Consider the following 20,505-nt stretch of genomic DNA (forward strand, 5'->3'; position numbering starts at 1 on the left):
TGCATGTACAGTGGAGTGGCTGGCTGTTAGGTGCTTCATTAGTACTTACCAACTAATTAAACAGCTCTCTTGTCTTGGGGTTCTCTATAAGGCATTTGAGAATTGTAATGATGAACAGGAAGTTTGTAAATGAAATACAATTTCAGAAGCTCAAAACCAATCCCCCACTGCAATCTTATCAACTCAAGTTTGTTAAATGCTCTTTATAAAAAAAAATCTGGTTTTCACTGTGTTCCCTGTCTATTAAGACTCCTTTATTCCAATTCTATTAATCAGACGTTTCCTAACCTTTCGGTCACAGCTCAGCAACAACCAAGGCACTGAGGGTGTCTCACACTCTCCCTCTCAGGACCTTACAAGCACCTTTAATATGCACCACAGGAGTAACTGGTCAGAGACCGTGTCTAATTCTAGATTCCACAACATTAAGAATAATGAGTTTTAGAAATAATAATGCCATTCTAACTACAATACAAATAGTGTAACTGATACTAACTTTGCCTTATTAAAAATACAGGGAAGAAAAATGTAAGGGTGGATCATTTAGCCCTGCAGCTCTAAACTGAAGATGCTCTTGGACACAATGTCCATAACTGCTTCAAAAGCGACCACAGCCCCTCTGGTACATTACCGATGTTGGCTCGCCTCTTGATCTCCTTCCGTCTGTTAGCAAACCAGTTATATACTTTCAAGGAGGTGACTCGTTCCAGATCTGACAGTTTTTTGCCTGTGAATGCATGCAGTAAAATTCAGATAATCTATACCTGAGACTAGTTTTAAGGGATAATACTTTTCTTTTTTTAAATATTTTTTCAGTTGCACTGACTGCCAGAGTAACAGATATAAAGGGATTTTTTTTAGCATTACCTAGTACTATACACATACTCAATTACTGAATGAACAAACATATAAACAAACATACAGGTAGCAACTAAGAACACAAAATGCTTCCATTTGGAAAGCCACACAATATTAAGAAATTCCAATATTAAATATGGTGTTACAGAATTCCACAAAGTCAGTCTGCTAGGGTTCAAAGTTCACATGACAGTATATAAAGGCTTCATTTAATTAGTATCATTCTAGATGAATATGTTATTTATCAATAAGTTTCTAGATAGCTGAAGTTTACTTACATGTTTAAGGCCTTATATGAAGTAGTTTCCTGCTGTCTTAAGATGGAGAATCCTATCCATGTTTTCTTGAAGACTAAAGTCACTGTGACCATCCATTACGGTAACTATGCTGGAACACGTAGCACAGTTCAGGCTGCATTTCCAATTTATCTCCTTCACTGTCAAATGTGACGTTTTATGGATAGCACCATGCTCGCCAACCAAGATGGCATCCACCTGTCCCTTTCCCTCCCACCTTGTCCTTTTCAGTCCTCTTCAGCTTTTAATCCATAGTGGGTGGAGAAACTAGAAAACAGGTTAGGCCCTTGATGATATGGGGGTGAAGTTATTTCCCAGGAAGAGTCTGAGTTCCAGCACAGCTTTGGCTTGTGTAAGATAAAGATAGAGATGTCGCTGCAGCTGAGTTTGTATGTTCTAGGTTGTTAGGAGTCTGGCTTCTAACAAAGGAGAATGAATTACTACTTAATTACTATAAAAACCTTGATACTTTTGTATGTAGCCTTTAAGCCAATCAAATTATCTGGCCAAATGGAGATCAACTGCATCATCTTAACTGAGAATGGTTTCTGGTTAAAAAAAAAAACAACATAAAATGTGGAAGAGCATTTCAGCACATGGAAAAGATGTATGAGCGTTCAAGGGACTCTGCTGACTCGCTCAGTGACAACAGACTTCAGGATGGAATTACCTTAGGTTTTCCCCCAGCTGCGTAGAAGTCATCCCAGTGTAGAAAGGAGACAGAAACCATCTCCAAAAAGAATTCTTTCTTCAAACAGGAATACAGAATTATGTAATTTTCAACAGTTGTAAACAAACAAAAATCCCAACTTAATATTTTCATTAACAAACCCTGCTTGTGTCCCGAACTTTACAGTTACTTTGACACTGATACGCTATCCGGAAACTTGATAAATAACAACATATTCATCTAGAATGATACTAATAAATGAAGCCTTTATACACTGTCATGTGAACTCTGAACTGCTGTATACAGTCTTCAAAACAGTACCAAGGTCGTATATCTTAAGCAAGGACACTCCCTGAGAACTCTCACGTGAAGGTTTGATTTGGAGTCCCACAATCAACCCCGAAGAAGCACTGTTTGAACAGGACTGGGCGGTGGCCTTCCACAGGAGGACGGCATGAATGGAGCCAAGAGCACCCAGGTGGGATGAGTAAGAGATTTTATGTCCTAAATGATGATCTAAAGCTAGGAGTGCCCCCACAGAGCAGGGCGGGGCCTGCTGCCTTACCTGGCTTCTGTATAACTGCATTGCAAGCATTTGCAATTTCTTCTCTCTTTGCTTCATCTGGGTATTGATTCTCATTGAAGTAACTGCAGAGGCAACCAATTAAGAAACAAAGTTTGTACTTTGAAAAGTGTGCTCTCATTAGAACACCAGCCCACTGAAAAAGATCTTCTTTAGGATGTAACACAGCGTCCAGTCCAGGTTGCCCACTGGAGGATGGAAATGGGCTGTTCTGTACTGTCCAGGAGGGTGGCCACTACTCACATGTGGCTGCTGAGCACTTGAAAAGACGCTAATGTGACTGAGGAAGTGAATTTTTAATTTGATTTTAGTAAATTTAAATTTAAGTAGCTACATGTGATGAGTGGCTGCTACGCTGGACAGCACAGGTCTAGCCACGGCTATGCTCCATTAGAAGATGTCCTTGATGAAGAAGTTCCCTGTGATATGGATGGCTGGCTGAAATCACAGTTCTGTTACTGAGGGACTGGTAACAATAGGACTCTTCGTGTGTCATATTGTTTGCAGTAGCAGAAATTGGAAATTACCCAATTGTCCATCAACGGGAGAATAGAACAAATTATGGGACATCTATATTTATACACAGCTATTTAAAAATGACTAGAAAAAAATAAGTTAAAGCTCTATCCATTGGCATGGAGGGATGCTTATGACAGTCCTAAGTGAGAAAAACAATCTGTAGAATAATGTGCATGTAAAAGTACCATTAAGAAATGTGAAAAATTCCTGTGTACTTAAATTTGCACAGATAAAAGCTGGAGGAGTACACACAGAGCTATAAATATAGATTACCTCGCTGTGGGGGAAGGGGATCAGCGGGAGGAAATTTAAACATTTCTTTATTTTTGCCTTTTCTCATATGTTAAAAAAGCATATATTACTTCTGCACAATTGAACTTAAAAGAAACTCGGTTGTTGACCCCACCCTTAGCATGAGCAGACCTGCAGAACGTACGTGGGAAGAGAATGCTGATTAGTACTACTTGTTCTGTCATCTCTGAGTTTAAAAAAAGAAAAAGAATTTCTGTGCTTTGAACCTGGCAACTTAAGATCAGGAAACGATTCCTTGTCAAATTCTGGTACCTTTCGTTTCTTCAGGGGTTTCCCTTCACCCAGAATGCAGCTTTCCCATTACTTCGCCCTGTCTGTGCTGGTGGAAATGCCACTCTATTAGGAATAAACACTGGAGGCCCGAAACCCTTCCTGTGAATCCCCAAACCCGACGTCTGACACCGCCGCTCCTGCCCCCTGCAGCCCTCTCCGCAGACAGCATCCCTGCTGTAGTCCCGACAGAGAAGCTGCCATCACCAAATAGCCTTTCATTCCTAAAATATAAGCAATAGAACTACATCATCCACTCTTGTCAGCTCCCCCCTCCACAATGGTCTCCTGCTTTTATTCCAAGATTTTAGCATCTCTTCCCATGTGATTTTCTATCATTTTTAGGGCTTGTGTGTTCATATTGAGGATTTTTCCAAGTCACGGCTCCACTTCCATATCACTGTTGACCTCTATCCTTACTCCACTTCTTCTGTTTACTTGGGCAAAGCCACTCTGGATTAGTGTCCACTAAGCAGTAGCACTGGCATCACTTGGGAGCTTGCTAGGAAGGCAGAGGAATCCCAGACCACAGCTCAGACTACATCAGAACCTGAAGTTTAACAAGATCTCCAGTTGACTGGAATGCACATTAATATTTGAGAAGCACTGGATTAGCTCATCCATTTAAAATTCAACAACAAAGACAACAAAAGCAGATATTAAGTACCTAAGTAACACGTGCCGGCACTGTGGGTAAAGATGAGAATTAGACAGTTCCTGACCTCAAGGAGTTTATAATCTACTGGAGACATTATAACTTGTGATAAAATTCCATAAGATGCCTGAACAGAGGGCTCTGGGAGCACAGATGAAGGTGTGCTCAGTGCTGCTGGAAGACTTGGCAGAGGAAGTGCTGTCCGAATTAGGTCCTGAAGGTGGACAGGAGTTTGCAAGGCAGAGGAGAGGAGGAAGAACTTTTCATGCAAGGGGAGAAGCATGTGCAAAAGCACAAGGCAGATAAAAGCCTTGAGGATTCTCTTGAGTGTGGTTAGAATTCGGGGTTCACGAGAAGAAATGGGGAGATACTACTCTGGAAGAGGGGGATGGGGCCAGCTTGTGAGGAGCCCTGTCTGTTCTATAAACAGTAAAGACTTCACCCTGAAATTGAGGTTTTCAAGCCACACAGAGATATACTCCTATCTGTGTTTTAGAAAGACAACACATCTTCAAGTCTCAACCCTTAGAATTCCACCTCCATGATGGTAAATTCTGAGAGTCTCCAATCAACTTCCTATTCACCTACTCTACCTCTTCAAAATGATTTGTTGTTTACCTTCTTTATAGTCTCAAGTTCTTTAAAACCCTCCCTCAACTTACAACATTTGTTCATTTATTACTCTTCGTCTGGCCTCACCTCTCATTTCTCAGCCTGAACTCCAAGGCAAGCCAAGTCAACAGTATCTCTTAGGAGAAATTCTGATTATTCAGCTTTTCTGTCCTTCCGCCATGCCTGTCCAGCCCGTCTCCCACCCTGCAGAAAGCACCTTCCACTCGTTTTCTTCCATCCTTCCCTCAGGGTACCAAGCGATCCTGGACAAAGTCATAAAATAGGGCCAACTGGTTTCTTCATAAATCTGTGCTTTTCAACCTTAACTGGGCCCTCCACTTCTGACGGGGATTATTTTAGTCCTTTCTAGCCAATTGTCTGTAACCCTCCATCTTTCACGCCCCACTTACTTAGCTGAAACCTCCTCCTCGTAAGTCCCAAGCCCTCAAACCCACCGCTGCCATTGTTTTTGCAGATGCCCCTGTGTCTTCATTCACCCCGGTGGGGGTTACTTGGTGTGAGTCTGCTTAACGTCTTCAGCTTCTCTGAGCCACTGCTCATTCATCGCTTCATCTCACAGCAGAGGAAGCTGCAGTCTCCTCTTCAAGGTCTACTTCTCCACATGTGTCTTTGAGCTCATCGCCCCTTTCATTTTCTCAGCTCTCTCCTTTCTTTCTTGCATACTCCATCTCTTCCCTGTGCCCAGGCATTTACTCTATTTCACTGATTTTGATACACATTTCTTCATCATTATAATCTCTAAAGTCAGGATACGTCTCATAGTGGTGGTGTCTGGTAATTAACTGGCAGTGTTCCCCACCCCCCTTGCGTAAAATACAGGTGTCATATAGTCAAAGCCTTTTTAGATCTGATGAAACATGTTAGCTTGCAAACCTAGAGGTCCTCTAACAGCAACGGCTCAGCAGCCCCCTCACCTCAGTGTGTTGACTCTTCCTTCAAATCAGTGCAGGGCCTGTGACTGACGCGCTGCCCTCCCAGTGACAGACTAACGTGCAGCTCTAGTTATGCCACCGTTCTGTCCAAAATTTTTATAAGATTTATTATAGAGGTGTTAAGAATTCTCCCCCAAACTACCTTTGCACCTTTCTCTGCTGCTGCTCTCACATATGCGTGCTACACTCTGGGAAAACGCAACAACCTTGTATTGTAAAACCCCCGCACCTCTGTGCCTTCCTCCTGCCAGTATATCTGCTTTTAGCACCTTCCTCCCAGAACGCATCTTGTCTTTCACACTATAGCGCAAATGTCACCTCTGGGCCAATCAAAGGTAAATAATTTCCTCCCTCCATGAATGTCACAGCACTTCATCTGCTCTTCCCCTTTCATCTCGTATTACAGTTGTCACTGGCCACCTCTCTCTCCTACCACACTGAAAGCCACCTGAGGCCAGGGTGCAAGTCTGCCTCATCTTTACATGCATTCCTCAGTAATGAGGGAAAAAGTCACCATCAGTCCAGGGTAGGGGCCTCCAAAAGAAATGGATATCTCTGTAAATGAACTGTTGACCATCAGGGCTTAAGAGTTATTACGAGGGGGTCTTGAAGGGTGCATGCTAAACTGTTAACAAATGACGACTATCTTTTGGGAGCAAGAATGCTGGGGGTGGGTGGAAGACAGGGAAATACTGGTGATAAAGACTGATTTTTACATTCTGTTTCATATACTTCTCTGTTGAATTTCTGAAATGAAAATATGCTTTTAAAATAAATTTCTTTTTAATAAAAGAACTTTGGGAGAACACTGAAATTAAGAACTAGTTTACTGATTAATATAACTCCATAAACAATTTACGTTTGGAAAATATATTTGAATCCGCTAGAAAATATCTAGACTGTGACTGCCATCCTAGTGACTGACAGTAAAATTCGAGTATTTTTGGAAGCTGAATAAGAATCTGCAGTTATTTGTGGCATATATGATTAATGAGTTAAACAATTTTGAAATCTGATTTAATCTGTATTTTTAGGATCCAACTATATAAAATAAAATAAGTCAGAGTAAATGTGAATTGGTAACTTCTTCCAAATCAAAGGCTCAAGAACATAATTCATTAACTACAGTTTTAAATCTCTAGGCCTGTCAATGAATTCTTTTCTGTTAAAGACCTATTATTTTTATAATTAAGAAATTAAGCCTAATTTAAAGACTTAAGTATAAGACAAGACACAATAAATCTCCTAAAAGAAAACATAGGCAAAACATTCTCTGACATAGACCTTAGCAATGTTCTCCTAGGGCAGTCTACCCAGACAATGGAAATGAGAGCAAAAATAAACAAATGGGACCTAATTAAACTCACAAGCTTCTGCACAGCAAAGGAAATCATAAGCAAAACAAAACGACCACCAACAGAATGGAAGAAAATATTTGCAAATGATGCGACTGACAAAGGCTTAATTTCCAGAATGTATGATTTCCAGTTCATACAATTTAATAACAAAAAACAAACAACCCAATCCAAAAATGGGCAGAAGACCTAAACAAGTATTTCTCTAATGAAGGCATACGAATGGTCAATAGATATACGAAAAAATGCTCAATATCACTGATTATCAGAGAAATGCAAATCAAAACTACAGTCAGACTGGCCATCATCCAAAAGCCCAAGAACGATAAATGCTGGAGAGGCTGTGGAGAAAAGGGAACCCTCCTACACTGTTGGTGGGAATGCAGATTGGTGCAGCCATTATGGAAAACAGTATGGAAACTTCTCAAAAAACTAAAAATAGACTTACCATATGATCCAGCAATCTGACTCCTGGGTGTATATCCAGAGGGAACTCTAAGTTGAAAAGATACATATGCACCCCAATGTTCATAGCAGCACTATTTACAATATCCAAGACTTGGAAGCAACCTAATGTCCATCGACATGTGACTGGATAAAGAAGCTGTGGTATATTTATACAATGGAATACTGCCCTGCCATAAAAAGAATAAAATAATGCCATCTGCAGCAACATGGATGGACCTGGAGATCACCATTCTAAGCGAAGTTAGCCAGAAAGAGAGAAAAATACCACATGACATCACCCATATGTGGTATCTTTAAAAAAAAAAAAAAAAAAAGGGACACTATGAACTTATCAACAAAACAGGAACAGACATGCAGACTTAGTAAACAATCTAACAGTTACCAGAGAAAGGGGGTGGGAGGGGATAAATTTGGAAGTTTGAGATTTACAAATATTAGCCACTATATACAAAAATAGATTTTAAAGGAAGTTTCTTTTGTACAGCACAGGGAACTATGTTCAATATCTTGTAATAACCTTTAATGGAAGAAAATGAAAACGAGTATATGTACGTATATGCATGACTGGGATACTGTGCTGTACACCAGAGAAAGACACATTGTCACTGACTGTACTTCAATTAAAAAAAAAAAGTAAATTAAGCCTACTGAAAATATCAGTTTTCATTAAAATGTGCTATTATAGCTGGAGGTGAGTACACAACTGTGTGAGCACCACTTTTTCTTTAATGTTTCAATATTTTTAAAATGTTAATTAAATATAGACAGTATAACCTCAACTGATAAAGTGATACATTTTAAGATACCTCATGACAAATATTTAAGTTTAAAATGTAATAGGTAAAAATTTTTTGCAAAAAATTTACAAAGCTCTTAAAAGTTTTCTTCTTGGCGGTGGAAGGGTGAACAGACATACAATGTTGATGTGAAGTGAAGAGCTTTTAGGAAAGACAAAGGTAGGCCAGGCAATGAGACATTCAACAAATATGTATGAGTATGTACTTGAGGAACAGATATAAGTTCAAAATATGAACCCTGATCTTAACAATATACGGTTCAGTTGAGGATGTCACATATGAAAGAGTTAAAAGAATAGGAGTCAAAACAACAATCAAAATAGTAAAATTGTGACAAACCAGAATACGTCTATCTGCTAATTAAGTACATAAATGACATGTTAGACAAGTTCGGGTTAGAGCGGTTATTTCCGTGGACTGTGCTGATCCGGGAGAGCTCACTGACTTGGATAGGCCCCCGAGGGAGGCACAGGCTCCAGGCACTGGACAGCAAAGGGCAAAGTTACCCCTAAAGACAAAGATACAAAGGCACGAAAACCCAAGATGTGCCTGGAAAACAAAAGGCAACTAGCAGTGCAGTCTGGTTAGACTACAGGGATTATACGCAGCGTTTGCCTGAGACAGTGCTGTTACGCTGGGTTATTAACAAAACCCCCTTTCACTCCTCCAAAGTATCCCATTTAGACACTAAGTTATATGGTCACCGTGGGACCATATCACATTATTGACTTATCTGAATTTAATAGTAACTAAAACCCCTATGGCTTTTTCACACGTGCTCTGTGGGAGAGGACATGGCAACTGTCGGAAAACAGGAGGCATCAAAGACCTCAGTGACGACAGTTTTTAGCTAGTTACTTACAAGGGGAACTGTCTAAGCCTAAGGAATCTGCTTGGCGTGTAACAGATGTTTGGTAAGTAACTGTCTGATCGAAAGATGGTTGAAGAAATGTGCACATGTAGGAAAAATGAATGAAAGAAGGAAACAAAGGTGAAAACAGAAAATAGTGGTTTCAGTTAAGATTTTTAGTGAAACCAAGAATGCTTCTTTCAGGAAAAAGTCTGCTGGGATCTCACCACGTTGTACACCATCTTCTCTAGGTTCATTCAGGTGTTTTACACAAAGATACAGCTGAGAACAGTTACATTAGTATAGTGTTTATTTTTTTAACTATACATAACCAGTAGACTATCAATGAAGTTGGGAAATAGGTCTAATGACTTTGACTTTTAGACATAATTAATTATTCATTCACTTAATCACCCCAAAATGTTGACTGAGTCCTGGTTTATATCAGGCAATTTGCAAAATGGTGGCAAAGATGAACCGTGCAAAGCTTCCCAGTGTAATCACTGGGGATGTATGTATGTAACAAAATACACTGTAAAGTCTACTGTAAAATGGACTAGATTAGTGGTATGGATGTAGTACAAGGGTGCAGAGAGGAATCAACATTTGTGCAGACTTCTTGAAGACAGAGCATGGAGGGTGGATAAAGGGAAGTAACACAAGGCAGAGGATGCAACATGCAAAAGAAAGGGAGACCGTGAAAGAGCTTAAAATGTGGTGAGAATGCGAAGGAGTTCAGTGTGGGTCCATGAGATGGGGTGGATGGGGATCAAACTGAAGAAAAATAATGGGTCCAGATTTTGAAGGGTATGATAGAGTTTGCAGTTAACTTTTTAGGCAGCCGGAAGCAAAGGAGTTCCATCCTTCTTATATATTTTAAGCAGGAGTGTTACATGATCATACACTTTGTAGGGCAGTATCTCTGGTGATACCAGAGGCAGACGCCCCTCAGGCAGCTGTGGCGACAGCGGAGGACAGGATGTGAAGTAGGCTGAGGCATGAAAATAGGAAAGATGAGATTCAAGAGTCATTTCAGAATGGTAATAAAAATTCAAGAAAGCCTCACCTCCTGGGTTTAGGCACCCCACCCCCACCCGAAAAAGCCTTAGGAATAGTACACGTTATTCATTATTCACCTTCAAGCATTTTAACCTTAAATTACATTGGAGGAATAGATATTTCTACCATTACCAGGCAGATAAATTGTAGGAAAACTTGGTTCTAAGACTGTCCCATATAAGGATGTTTATAGCCCTAGACATTTTAAGAAAAAAAAGGGAAAGAGATGTAAACAGAAATCTACAGGTAGTAATATAAAAGTGATAAAATAAATCCTAAGGACACTACACTTTTTATAGACAAAGGGCATTGTCAGCTGAGTGATCAGTGAATATCTTCACAGAGAGAAGCCAAATGATCATTTTACAAGAAAATGACAGCACAGAATTAAACTGAAAAGTGGCAAAATAATTTACATGAGATGAGAAACCATAAGCTAGTAACAAATGGAAATGTCCTTGAAGCATTTTCATTTCAGTAACACCTAAGGCTATAAAAAGTGCAGCCAGAAAATTCCTATTGTGTCTTGAAACACATGGAAAAGACAGGGACTGGCTTTCTAAGCAAGGGATTAAAGCCATGTAAATAAATCTATTTTTTCTGTGCCTTTAAGTGAACTATCCTTCCTGAAGAGATACTTATATCTCACCATTTAGTAATTCAAAAATAAGGTTTCAGGATTGTCAGACACTGCCCACCATCTACAATCCAGTGTGCATTCTTTCACCACTAAGTAAAATTACCGGGTGGAGGGCAGGAAAGAGAGTAACATTAAATTAAAATATTGGGAACCTAATTGTCCCTTCTCCTCTTTGAGCGCATCTATGTGTTAAATGATCTTCAGCAGCAAACAAAATAATTAGAATTTTTCCTTTCTTTTTTGTTTGTTTTTAAACAACAGAGTGAAGGCAGAGATGAAAGAAAACGGGAAAACTTTCTCTAAGTACAGCAGCTGTCTTTTGTTAATCCACAAAGGCCCAAGGAACATCCTCAGTTCACTTACAGACTAGGACAGTGGTAGTCTGTGTTTTATCCAAAGGTCTCAGAGCCCCTCTCATGTTAATCATACCTTAAAATATCCCTGAGAAACAGTCAGGGGCCAGAGAGAAATAAGGGCAGGGCTAGAGATCAGCTGTGCATACGACTTTCCGTCAGTCACTGTGGACTTTAGGACAGTAAGGGACATTGAGAGATTATTCATTGATCAACCTCCTCATTTGAGAAGTGGGGCAAAGGACAAGCTCACAGACACTAAGCTTTCTCACAGTTACAGAGCTGGCTAGGGTTAGGGTCAGCCTTCCTGACTTCCAGGCCTATGCTTGCTTCGCTCCTGCCATAGTGGGTTAAATAGCATCACCTGAAAATTCACGTCCACCTGGAACTTCATAAACTGATCTTATCTGAAATAGGGTCCTTCCAGATGTAATTACAGTAAAGACTGAGATGAGGTCACACTGGGCCCTAAATGCAGTGAGAGTGTCCTCAGGAAGAAAAGGGCACCAGCACAGAGAAGACGATGCGGAAGTGAAAGCAGACGCTGCAGTGATGCACCTGCCCGCCACGGAATTCCAAGGACTGCTGACAACCGACAGGAGCTGGGGGAGAGGCTGGGAGGGTTGCCACCCGAGGAGCCGACTCCACTGACACCCTGACTCTAGATTCTGGCCTCCGCAAGTGTGGGAGATACACCTCTGTTGTTCTAAGCCACCCAGTTTGTGGAAATTTGTTCTGCCAGCCCTAGGAAACTAATACTCTAGGTAAACAGAATCAGTACAAAAAGAATGGAATGATCTTCAGAGATAATGTGATTCAACTACCATAGCTTGATGGACTTTATTTCACTGTAGAAATACACCTGGCAAGTAGACTGGGATAAGCTACTTCTGTTACAGTCTGTTAGCTGAAAGGCATTCTCTTTCTAGAAAGTCTGGCTGAATACAGAACAATTCTAACTTCAATTCTTTTACCTTCTGTAATCCAAACTGAACTGCTACGCTTTTCTTGGATGCTTAACACGGCCCTCCACTTGAACAGTTATCATAATAAACCTGCATTTCAAAGATTCATTGAAATCTTTCAGGTAGATGACCTCATGACAACAAGAGGAACTAAAAGGTTGCTGTATCGTCCGTACCGTCAGCAGTAAGTGCAGTGCTGACTTTTTAAAATCTCGGAACACCAACTACAGATAAATGTTTCTGAAATACAATAGATTATCAATATTAAAAAATCTTTTAAGAGAAGTATACTAAAACAAGAATAGTAAAATAATGGTAGAATCTAGGTGATTATTTCAGCTTTGCTGTATGTTTACCAGTTTTCACAATAAGGCACACAAGATCCCATGTGCATCGGGACCAAGGGCAAAAGCAGTAACCTCATAGGAACCTAGGCCAGACCTACCTGCTGGTCTCGAGAGTCTCCTGGGGAGGTGGGGGGTGGCTGGGGCTCACCCTGGGAACATAAAAGCTGGTGGCAGACACATCAGGGAATATTCATCTGAATGAACTCTTCTTGAGGCTGACATCTTGCTTGGGTTATCAGCACCACGACCTGGTCCCACCCAACAGTCTATAGGTTCCAATGCTGGAATGCCTCAGGCTGAACAACTGAGTGGGGACACATCCCCATGCAGCAGCCTACAGATTTCTTAAGCCCACAGCCGCATCTAGACATGCCCCTAGACATGGCCCTGCCTACCAGAGGGCCACGACTAAGACGCACCCACCAGTGAGCAGGCACCAGCCCCTCCTGCCAGGAAGCTTGCACAAACCTCTAAACCAGCCTCACTCACCAGGGAGCAGACACCAGAAGCAAGAAAACTAAGGCCCTGCAGCCTGTGGAACAAGCCCACAAATGCAGGCCAGGCTCTGGTCAAATCCACCAACAGATGAATGGATAAATAAAACGTGTGCGCACGTATATATATATACATGGAGTATTAGTCACACAATGGAATATTAGTCATAAAGAATGAAATAATGCCATTTGCAGCAACATGGATGGACCTAGAGATAGACAAATACCATATGATACCACTTATATGTGGAATCTACAAAAAAATGATACAAATGAAGTGATTTACAAATCAGAAGTAGACTCACAGACATAGAAAACAAACAATTATCAAAGGGGAAAGGGGCAGAGGGAGGCATAAATTGGGAGTTTGAGATTAACACATACATATTACTATATATAAAACAGATAACCAACAAGGACCTACTGTGTAGCCCAGGGAACTATACTCAGTATCTTGTAAAAACCTATAATGGAAAAGAATCTGAAAAAGAATATATGTGTATGTATCAGTATAACTGAATCACTCTGCAGCCCACCTGGAACTAACACAAAATTGTACATCAATTATACTTCAATAAAAATTTTTTAAAAATTTTCCTAATAAATTATTGGTAAAACAGTAACAGGTAATATTAAAAATAAAATGATAAAATGCTAGCCGCATACCCAGTAAATCAGAAACAAGGCAAGAGAGCCCACTATCCCCAATACAACCTTGCTACAATTTAATGTTTTTCTGAAATCCCTAGTCAGTACTTTAAGACATGAAACAGAATTAAGAAACAAATTGTGAAGGAGGGCCACACAATTGTTATTTGCATATTATACTATCCCAAGAAAACCTAAGGAATAATTCAAACTGCCTCAGAAATCAACAGATGGTTGGGTACTAAACAGACCAACAAAAGTATCAAAACTTTTCCCTGTATCAGTAGTAAGCAGTTAGACAACTTAATAGAAAAAAGCATTTGCAGCAATATGGATGGACCTGAAGATCGTCATTCTAAGCGAAGTGGGCTGGAAAGAGAAAGAAAAATGCCATATGACATCGCTTATATGAGGAATCTAAGAAAATAAGAAGAAGAATAGGGACACAAACGAACTACTGATTATTTATAACTTAGATGACTGATTTCTCAAATATGTGTAAGCACATTTGACTGTCCTTTAAGATTGGATTACCACATTCTGTTGATCCTTATTTTGTAGTTGGTTTTATTCCTTTGATAACCATGTAAGTTGAAAAAGCTAAAGCTCCAATCTGTTCTTAGAAACAATGATCAGTACATGTATGTAAACTAAAACGAATGTGCAGTATACTGTATATATTTATTTACATTTGCAATATAATGTATATGTGCAAAATATAATAATTCTACATAATAAAACTGAAAGAGGAAAAAAAGAAAAAACAGCACCTATTCATGAGAGCAAGAAAAATGAAAATTAAATAAAAATAAAAATACCTAACAAGAAAAATACAGAAATCATACAAAAAACTAAAAAATTTTACTCACTTCACTGATAGGTATAAAAGATACAAGAAATGGAGAGGCAGATAACACATTCCCAGATAAGAAAGAATAATATGACAATGTCATTTTTTTCCCAATTCATTTTTATGTTTAACTTCAACCACATATTTTTCTTCTTTTTTCTCAGTGGGAGTGGTATGAATCAACAATATTATTTTAATGTTCACTTGGAAAAACAGATGAAAACAGTTGAGAACATTTTGAAAATAAATAGTAATGAATGGGTCCTCTCTTGTTAAATATTATGAAATTATAAAGTAACAATAATCAGACCGTGGTTCAAGAATTGATGATGTTTTCAACAGGACCAACAAACATAATAACTTCATAGGCAAGAAAGAAAGAATTTTAAATCTAAGAAGGAAGGGAAAATTGGCTATCTGTAGAATAAGAGTGAATTTGATCCCCACCTTATAAACCCAGCATATTATCGCTAAATGTAAAAGAAATAATCTGATTGAGGAAGCAAAAGTGATGGAGGCAGTCACACAAGAATAAAGCACTGGATTTTTCTACATTTAAATAAAAAATGAAAAAAACTGCAAATATACAGCAGAAAGAGCTAATGATCTCATTCTACGAACAGGTAATATACAAGTCAGTACACAACAGAAAAATGGGTAAAGGAAAAGAACTAACACCAAAATATGAAGTATGAACGATTAATAAACATGTAAAGATATTCAGTCTCACCAGTAATCAGAGAAGTTCAAATGTAGAAAAAAATAAGGCAGTGTGTTTCACCCACCAAATAAGCAAAACGAAGTTGATTTTCACTGACTAAAAAGATGATTATGGTGCGCACGGAAGGCAGGCTGTGGAAACAGGAGACAGGAGCAGCTCAAGGCCATGGTTAGTGACGTGAATAAATTCAGCTTTTTGGAGGGTGTTGGTGGTAATACGGCCAAACTCATCATTATTCTTACAAAAGGTAAGTACAAGGGTGTCTGTGTCAGTACGATTTAATAGAGCAAAACTGGGAACACTTTAAATGTCTAATAAAGTAATATGGTTAAACAGATTATGGTAGAGGACTCTGAAGATGAAGGGAGGCGCCATAAAAAAAAATTGTCTTCAAAGAGTACTGACATTGGAAAATGTCAGTGAAAAAAAGCAGGTTATAAAACCATATATAAGTTATTCTAACTATGTTTTAAATGTAGATACAAACACTAAATGTGAGTGTACCAAAATATTTTCAGTGGTTATTTATGAATGGAAATATTATTTTCTTCTTTACACACTATTTTCCAAATAGCTTATGATGTGCTACTATTAATATTCTAATAAAAAATGTTACCCAAAATAAAAATAGACTCAGTTATGTAATATTATAAAAACCAAACTCTGATTAATATTATAACTGCTTTTCAAAATACTTTTCTCTCTTTCGCCATCCCTGTATCTGTCTAAAAACCAGTAACACCAGCAGTTATGAAGTTTGGACCTGAACTAGATACAGCCGTCCACCCCAATGTTCAACTGTAGGCGACTGGGTAACAAATTACGGTATATTCTTATATAACCTTCTTTTGTTTAAAAAGATATGCAGAGATATACATAACACAGAAAAACGGCCAAAAAGAAATACCAAAATATTAATGATTATCTCTGGATGGTGGTGTTAAGGAGTATTTTAATTCTCCTCTTTATATTTTCTTGCATTTCCCCATAGTTTACATAATAAGGGTGTGCTAATTTTGTACTTTAAAAAGCATTATTTGAAAATAAAGTTTGCTATCTCAAAGCATAAACAAAATAGAACTGCATAAACTTATTTTTAAATAATAAAATTTCTTAGTTTATCTCAATGCCTTTTGGCAACAAATTCACACTTTAAACATTTGTTTTGCAAACACACTAAAGTATAAGAACAAAAGATGTCCTAAACTAATGTGTTTTGAGTTCACTTGTAATTCTATAGACGTAAAATAAATAACAGCTCCCGCCAAATCAGCCGTTGGGGGGTTTACATGACTGTAAGTAAAAGCTAAAACATAAATGAGTTCTATCACAGAAAAAGCTGTAAGTTTTCATGGTTTCGCAGCTTAAAGTTTTAGAATAGAAGAGTGTGCAGAAAGGAAAGGGAGGTCTTCTAAGTGGAAAAATTAATACTGGCCAGTGGACAGATTAAAGGATTCAGGCATGAGAAGCTGAATTTTGGAATCCTAATTCATAAATGCAGTGGAACGCCACAACATGAGTTATGGCTCATTACACTTGGATTCAGATATACCACAGAATAGAACCTGACAAAGAATCAAAGGACTTTAAGCTGCAAGGAAATATGACCAAGTCACCTGGACAGATGAAGAGCCAGAAAGGAGACCTGACTTGCTTAAGGTCACACAACCTAGAACTCAAGCTTCCCAACTCAGTTCATTGGCTCAAAGGGGTCAGAGGAATGGCAGACACTATTCTGCTAAGACATAGTATTGTTTCAGACTTCCTGTAAGATTCAAATTTCTGTAGCGATGAATCACCTAAACCAAACTCCCATAAACTTCACAAGAGCGCCTAGAAGCAAAGATGTGACTGCATTAGTAAGAAACCCATGAGAGCCCCAGGACCACAGCTACGCCTAGGGGCTTTTTCCTCCTGGGAAAGGAAATCTAATTGCTCTGGAGACAATCATAATGGCACTCACCTACCTTCTTTTTCTCTGAGCAGAGGAGAATTTAATAAATTCTGGGACTTCTTCAAAACACATCAATACACATTTGAAGACTGTGTATATAGCACAGTTAACCTATTTGTAGAAACTCTTCAGACACTAGCATCAAAAAAAGCTTCCAAGTCCTTATCAGAATGGCCTTTCTTTACTAATGTGGAAAAAAAAATTCCATACATGAGAAAATTATAGGTACCATGCATGAAATGTGCCCTTGGGAGATGAAAATATTCATACCCCAAAGTCCTTCACCGCAAAGATTCCATGTTTAAATGTTTTATTTACTTGCAGCATGCTAATCGCCACTAGACCTTCCTTGCTATTTGATAAACAGGTTTCAAGGGTAACAGTGAATTTAGAAGCTGAGTTTTTAACACATTTTACCCAATCACTAAGCCTTAGAAACAACAAAGGCTTATCATTTGTCCAGTAACATGCAGCCCTAAACGAAGTTCTACCACAGCAGAGACCTGCTGTGAGTTTTATTACCACATGGCAATGCAGAGCAAGTTCTCCTCCTAATGTGTATTACCTTTTAGTCATCAGTCTTTTTATGAAGACCATGAAAGGAAGAATGGAGACGATTTCCTGGAGTTGTCAGGCCAAAACAGTAAAACTGATCAATTCTAACCACCTTAGAGAAAAACAGCAGAGAAATAGTACTTCTCTTGAAACGTGTCTCTTGACTGCTTACCACTGAATTCGTTAAATACTTGCTCAACCCTCCACTTTAATAAGAAAAATAACATGCACCAGAGGGCAGTGTTTGGTTTTGCTGGTCCATGGATCGCCTAGTTTCCTAATGAAGTTACCAGATGTGAGTGATAATTACGCGAAGTTCATACCAGGAAACTGGCATCTTGGACAGTGAGCTGCATCTGCCAGATCTGACACTATCAAGGCCCTGAAGCTGGGATGCCCATTCCTGCATTTGCTTCATCTCTGGCTGGTTAGCAGCTGCATCTTTCTCTCTGTTTTGTCAGCCTTTGCTAGTAGGAAATAGGTTTACAAAAAATATTTCTAAGGTGGTTTGGGATTGTTTAGTTTCTTACACTTGGTGTACAAGTTATCCTGGGGCAGGGAGCCTGTTTTTAAATATAAAGCATTGAAATATAAACTGGTCACTTACCAATCTGACGCTACTGACCAACAATTTACTATGATGCAGAGATCAATAGAACAGGGTTGATAAAATCAATCCACTGTCTCCTGCATGGTTTTTCCTATGATCAATACTTCTGCAAAATGACTACCTCTTTTTAAAAGGATATTGTCTGTATCTAAAATGAGAACTTGTCCTCCCAGGTCTCAACAAAAAGCAAACCAAACACAGACAATAGCATAGATTCTTTAGAGAATCAGAGGTGACTGGTTGGGGATTATTCTGATACCTCCCTGAAGAGGGAGAAACACAGGACCTTTGTACTGACAGGTACTTGCTACTTTCTCTTAAATCTACCTTTTTATTTCCAGTGTTGTGGGTTTGCTGCTGTTTTTAGTTTAGTCAATCAAACTACCTAGTATATACATAAATGACTGCTTAATTGCCTTTTAAAAAGCCAAATTAATTCTGATAACACTTGACAAAAAAAAATGTTACTTACATTAACATTGTCAGAGCTAAAAGGTTATCTTATCAATTGTACACAAGATAAATAAATTTCTTCAGTGACACAAGAGCAAATCTAGGGTACAGTCATGTTCCAAGGAAGGTATTTTGATCACAAACTAAGGTTTCTATCCCCAGAAAGATGATAATGATAGGACAGTCTCAAAATGGTTAGAACTATAGGTTGGTCTGGACTTTAAGTGGACGATGTGTCAATGTAGGAACCAATAAAATAAGAGTATTTGGATGAGGCATTATTATGATTGGGATTTCTATGGTACACAGGTTTTCAAAAGGGTCATTTTTACATGCTTTCTATCACTGAAATCACACGGTTCATGCATGCTTCCTCAACCAAAAGGCAACTGAAACAGAAGTAGACTATTTACTCACAAGTTCATATTCTACTAATTTGAGATCAAACACATACACAAACCTCGGTCCATGCCATGAATGCCTCGCCTGTCCACAATGACTTTGGGATGCGCTGTCCTAAGGGCAGGACCACGTCGGTCCTGTTAACCACGCCATCCCAGCCAGTGTCTGTCGTGAGGAGGGATACGAAGTAGAAGCTCAGTGAATACTTGTTGAGTATAAAAAAGAAAAAGCTCCCTCGTTTTCTGTGAAGATTTTCCAGTTAGTCTACAAATTGGTCTCTATCAGTATTAATATTTATAATATGATGCTTATAATTCATCTTCTTAGGATGACTCATGTCTTCATTGGTGACTAATCACAACACCGATATTTACCAAACTTTATACCTCATTTCTTTGTCAACTGTGGCCACAGAACAACATGAGGAACCTGGGGTCTTTTGCCCTGTTTAATTGGCTCAGGGACTAGAGAAATGAGGGGTGTTGTTGACATAAAATGAAACTGCTGGCAAATCTTCTATACAAGGATGGGGAGAATTTTTAATCTGCCTCAAAAAAAAAATCATGATAATTTCTCTTTTGGCTATTTCTGTTTGACCAAAAAGGAACCAGGAAGTATAATTTGCCAATTTTAAAATGCATTTAAGGACAGTTCATCTTCTTACTGGCCATGAGAAATGGACTGGGATAACTTTACCTGTCAATAAGTGGGAAAGTTTTGTTGTTTTTTTCCTCAAATAGTCTAATGGATTGAAATGAGGTCATGTTCAGGCTCCTGCTGTCTTATATAAATGTTAAGAACTTCCTTCTATTTGCAGATACAGGAGGTGTAGTTCATCATGTTCTACTCCAGCCATTCCATAAGAAGTATTAAAGAGGTTAAACTCTTTTTAAAATTCAACTTCCAGCATCCATTAATTCCAAAATTTATAGTGTATTCTTGAAGCCCTTTCTATCCTAGAACAGCAATGACGTCAGAAGAGAGGAAAAGGAAGGCCAGCTTGCCAGGAGCTGCAGCGATGGAAAGACAGCCATTAGATCTTACAGGACCCGAGTCCCAAAGTGGTTTTTGTTGGGGGAAAACAGAACAATGATCAGGCTAAGGACAAATGACATCGAGGTGTTTAAAAGTAATTTTTCTGCTGTTTCTGAGTCGTTTTGAGTGAATCATTTTGAATTATTGTTTATCACTGAATTGAACTGAAGGCCTCACAATTTTAACAAAATTAGAATATACTGTATTACTCTACCCCCAGC

General features: G+C 38.8%; 1 protein-coding gene across 16 annotated transcripts in view; it reads right to left on the reverse strand.

Moving 5' to 3' along the window:
• The window catches only part of HMBOX1 (homeobox containing 1), a 135,786-nt gene that overhangs the window by 15,380 nt on the left and 99,901 nt on the right, over positions 1–20,505 (reverse strand). For all 16 annotated transcript variants that reach the window (XR_006719271.2, XM_045504923.2, XM_045504922.2 and 13 more), the window contains 2 exons: positions 2,390–2,472; positions 632–727 (listed from right to left, as the gene is read on the reverse strand). Coding sequence is in view for 15 of the 16 variants with exons in the window: in XM_045504923.2 (XP_045360879.1) it covers positions 632–727; positions 2,390–2,472 (179 nt within the window). In the remaining variant the exon portion in view is untranslated. The remainder of the gene's footprint in view (positions 1–631; positions 728–2,389; positions 2,473–20,505) is intronic.

The sequence above is a fragment of the Camelus bactrianus genome, chromosome 31 (assembly GCF_048773025.1).
Source record: "Camelus bactrianus isolate YW-2024 breed Bactrian camel chromosome 31, ASM4877302v1, whole genome shotgun sequence".
In the NCBI taxonomy this organism is placed as follows: domain Eukaryota; kingdom Metazoa; phylum Chordata; class Mammalia; order Artiodactyla; family Camelidae; genus Camelus; species Camelus bactrianus.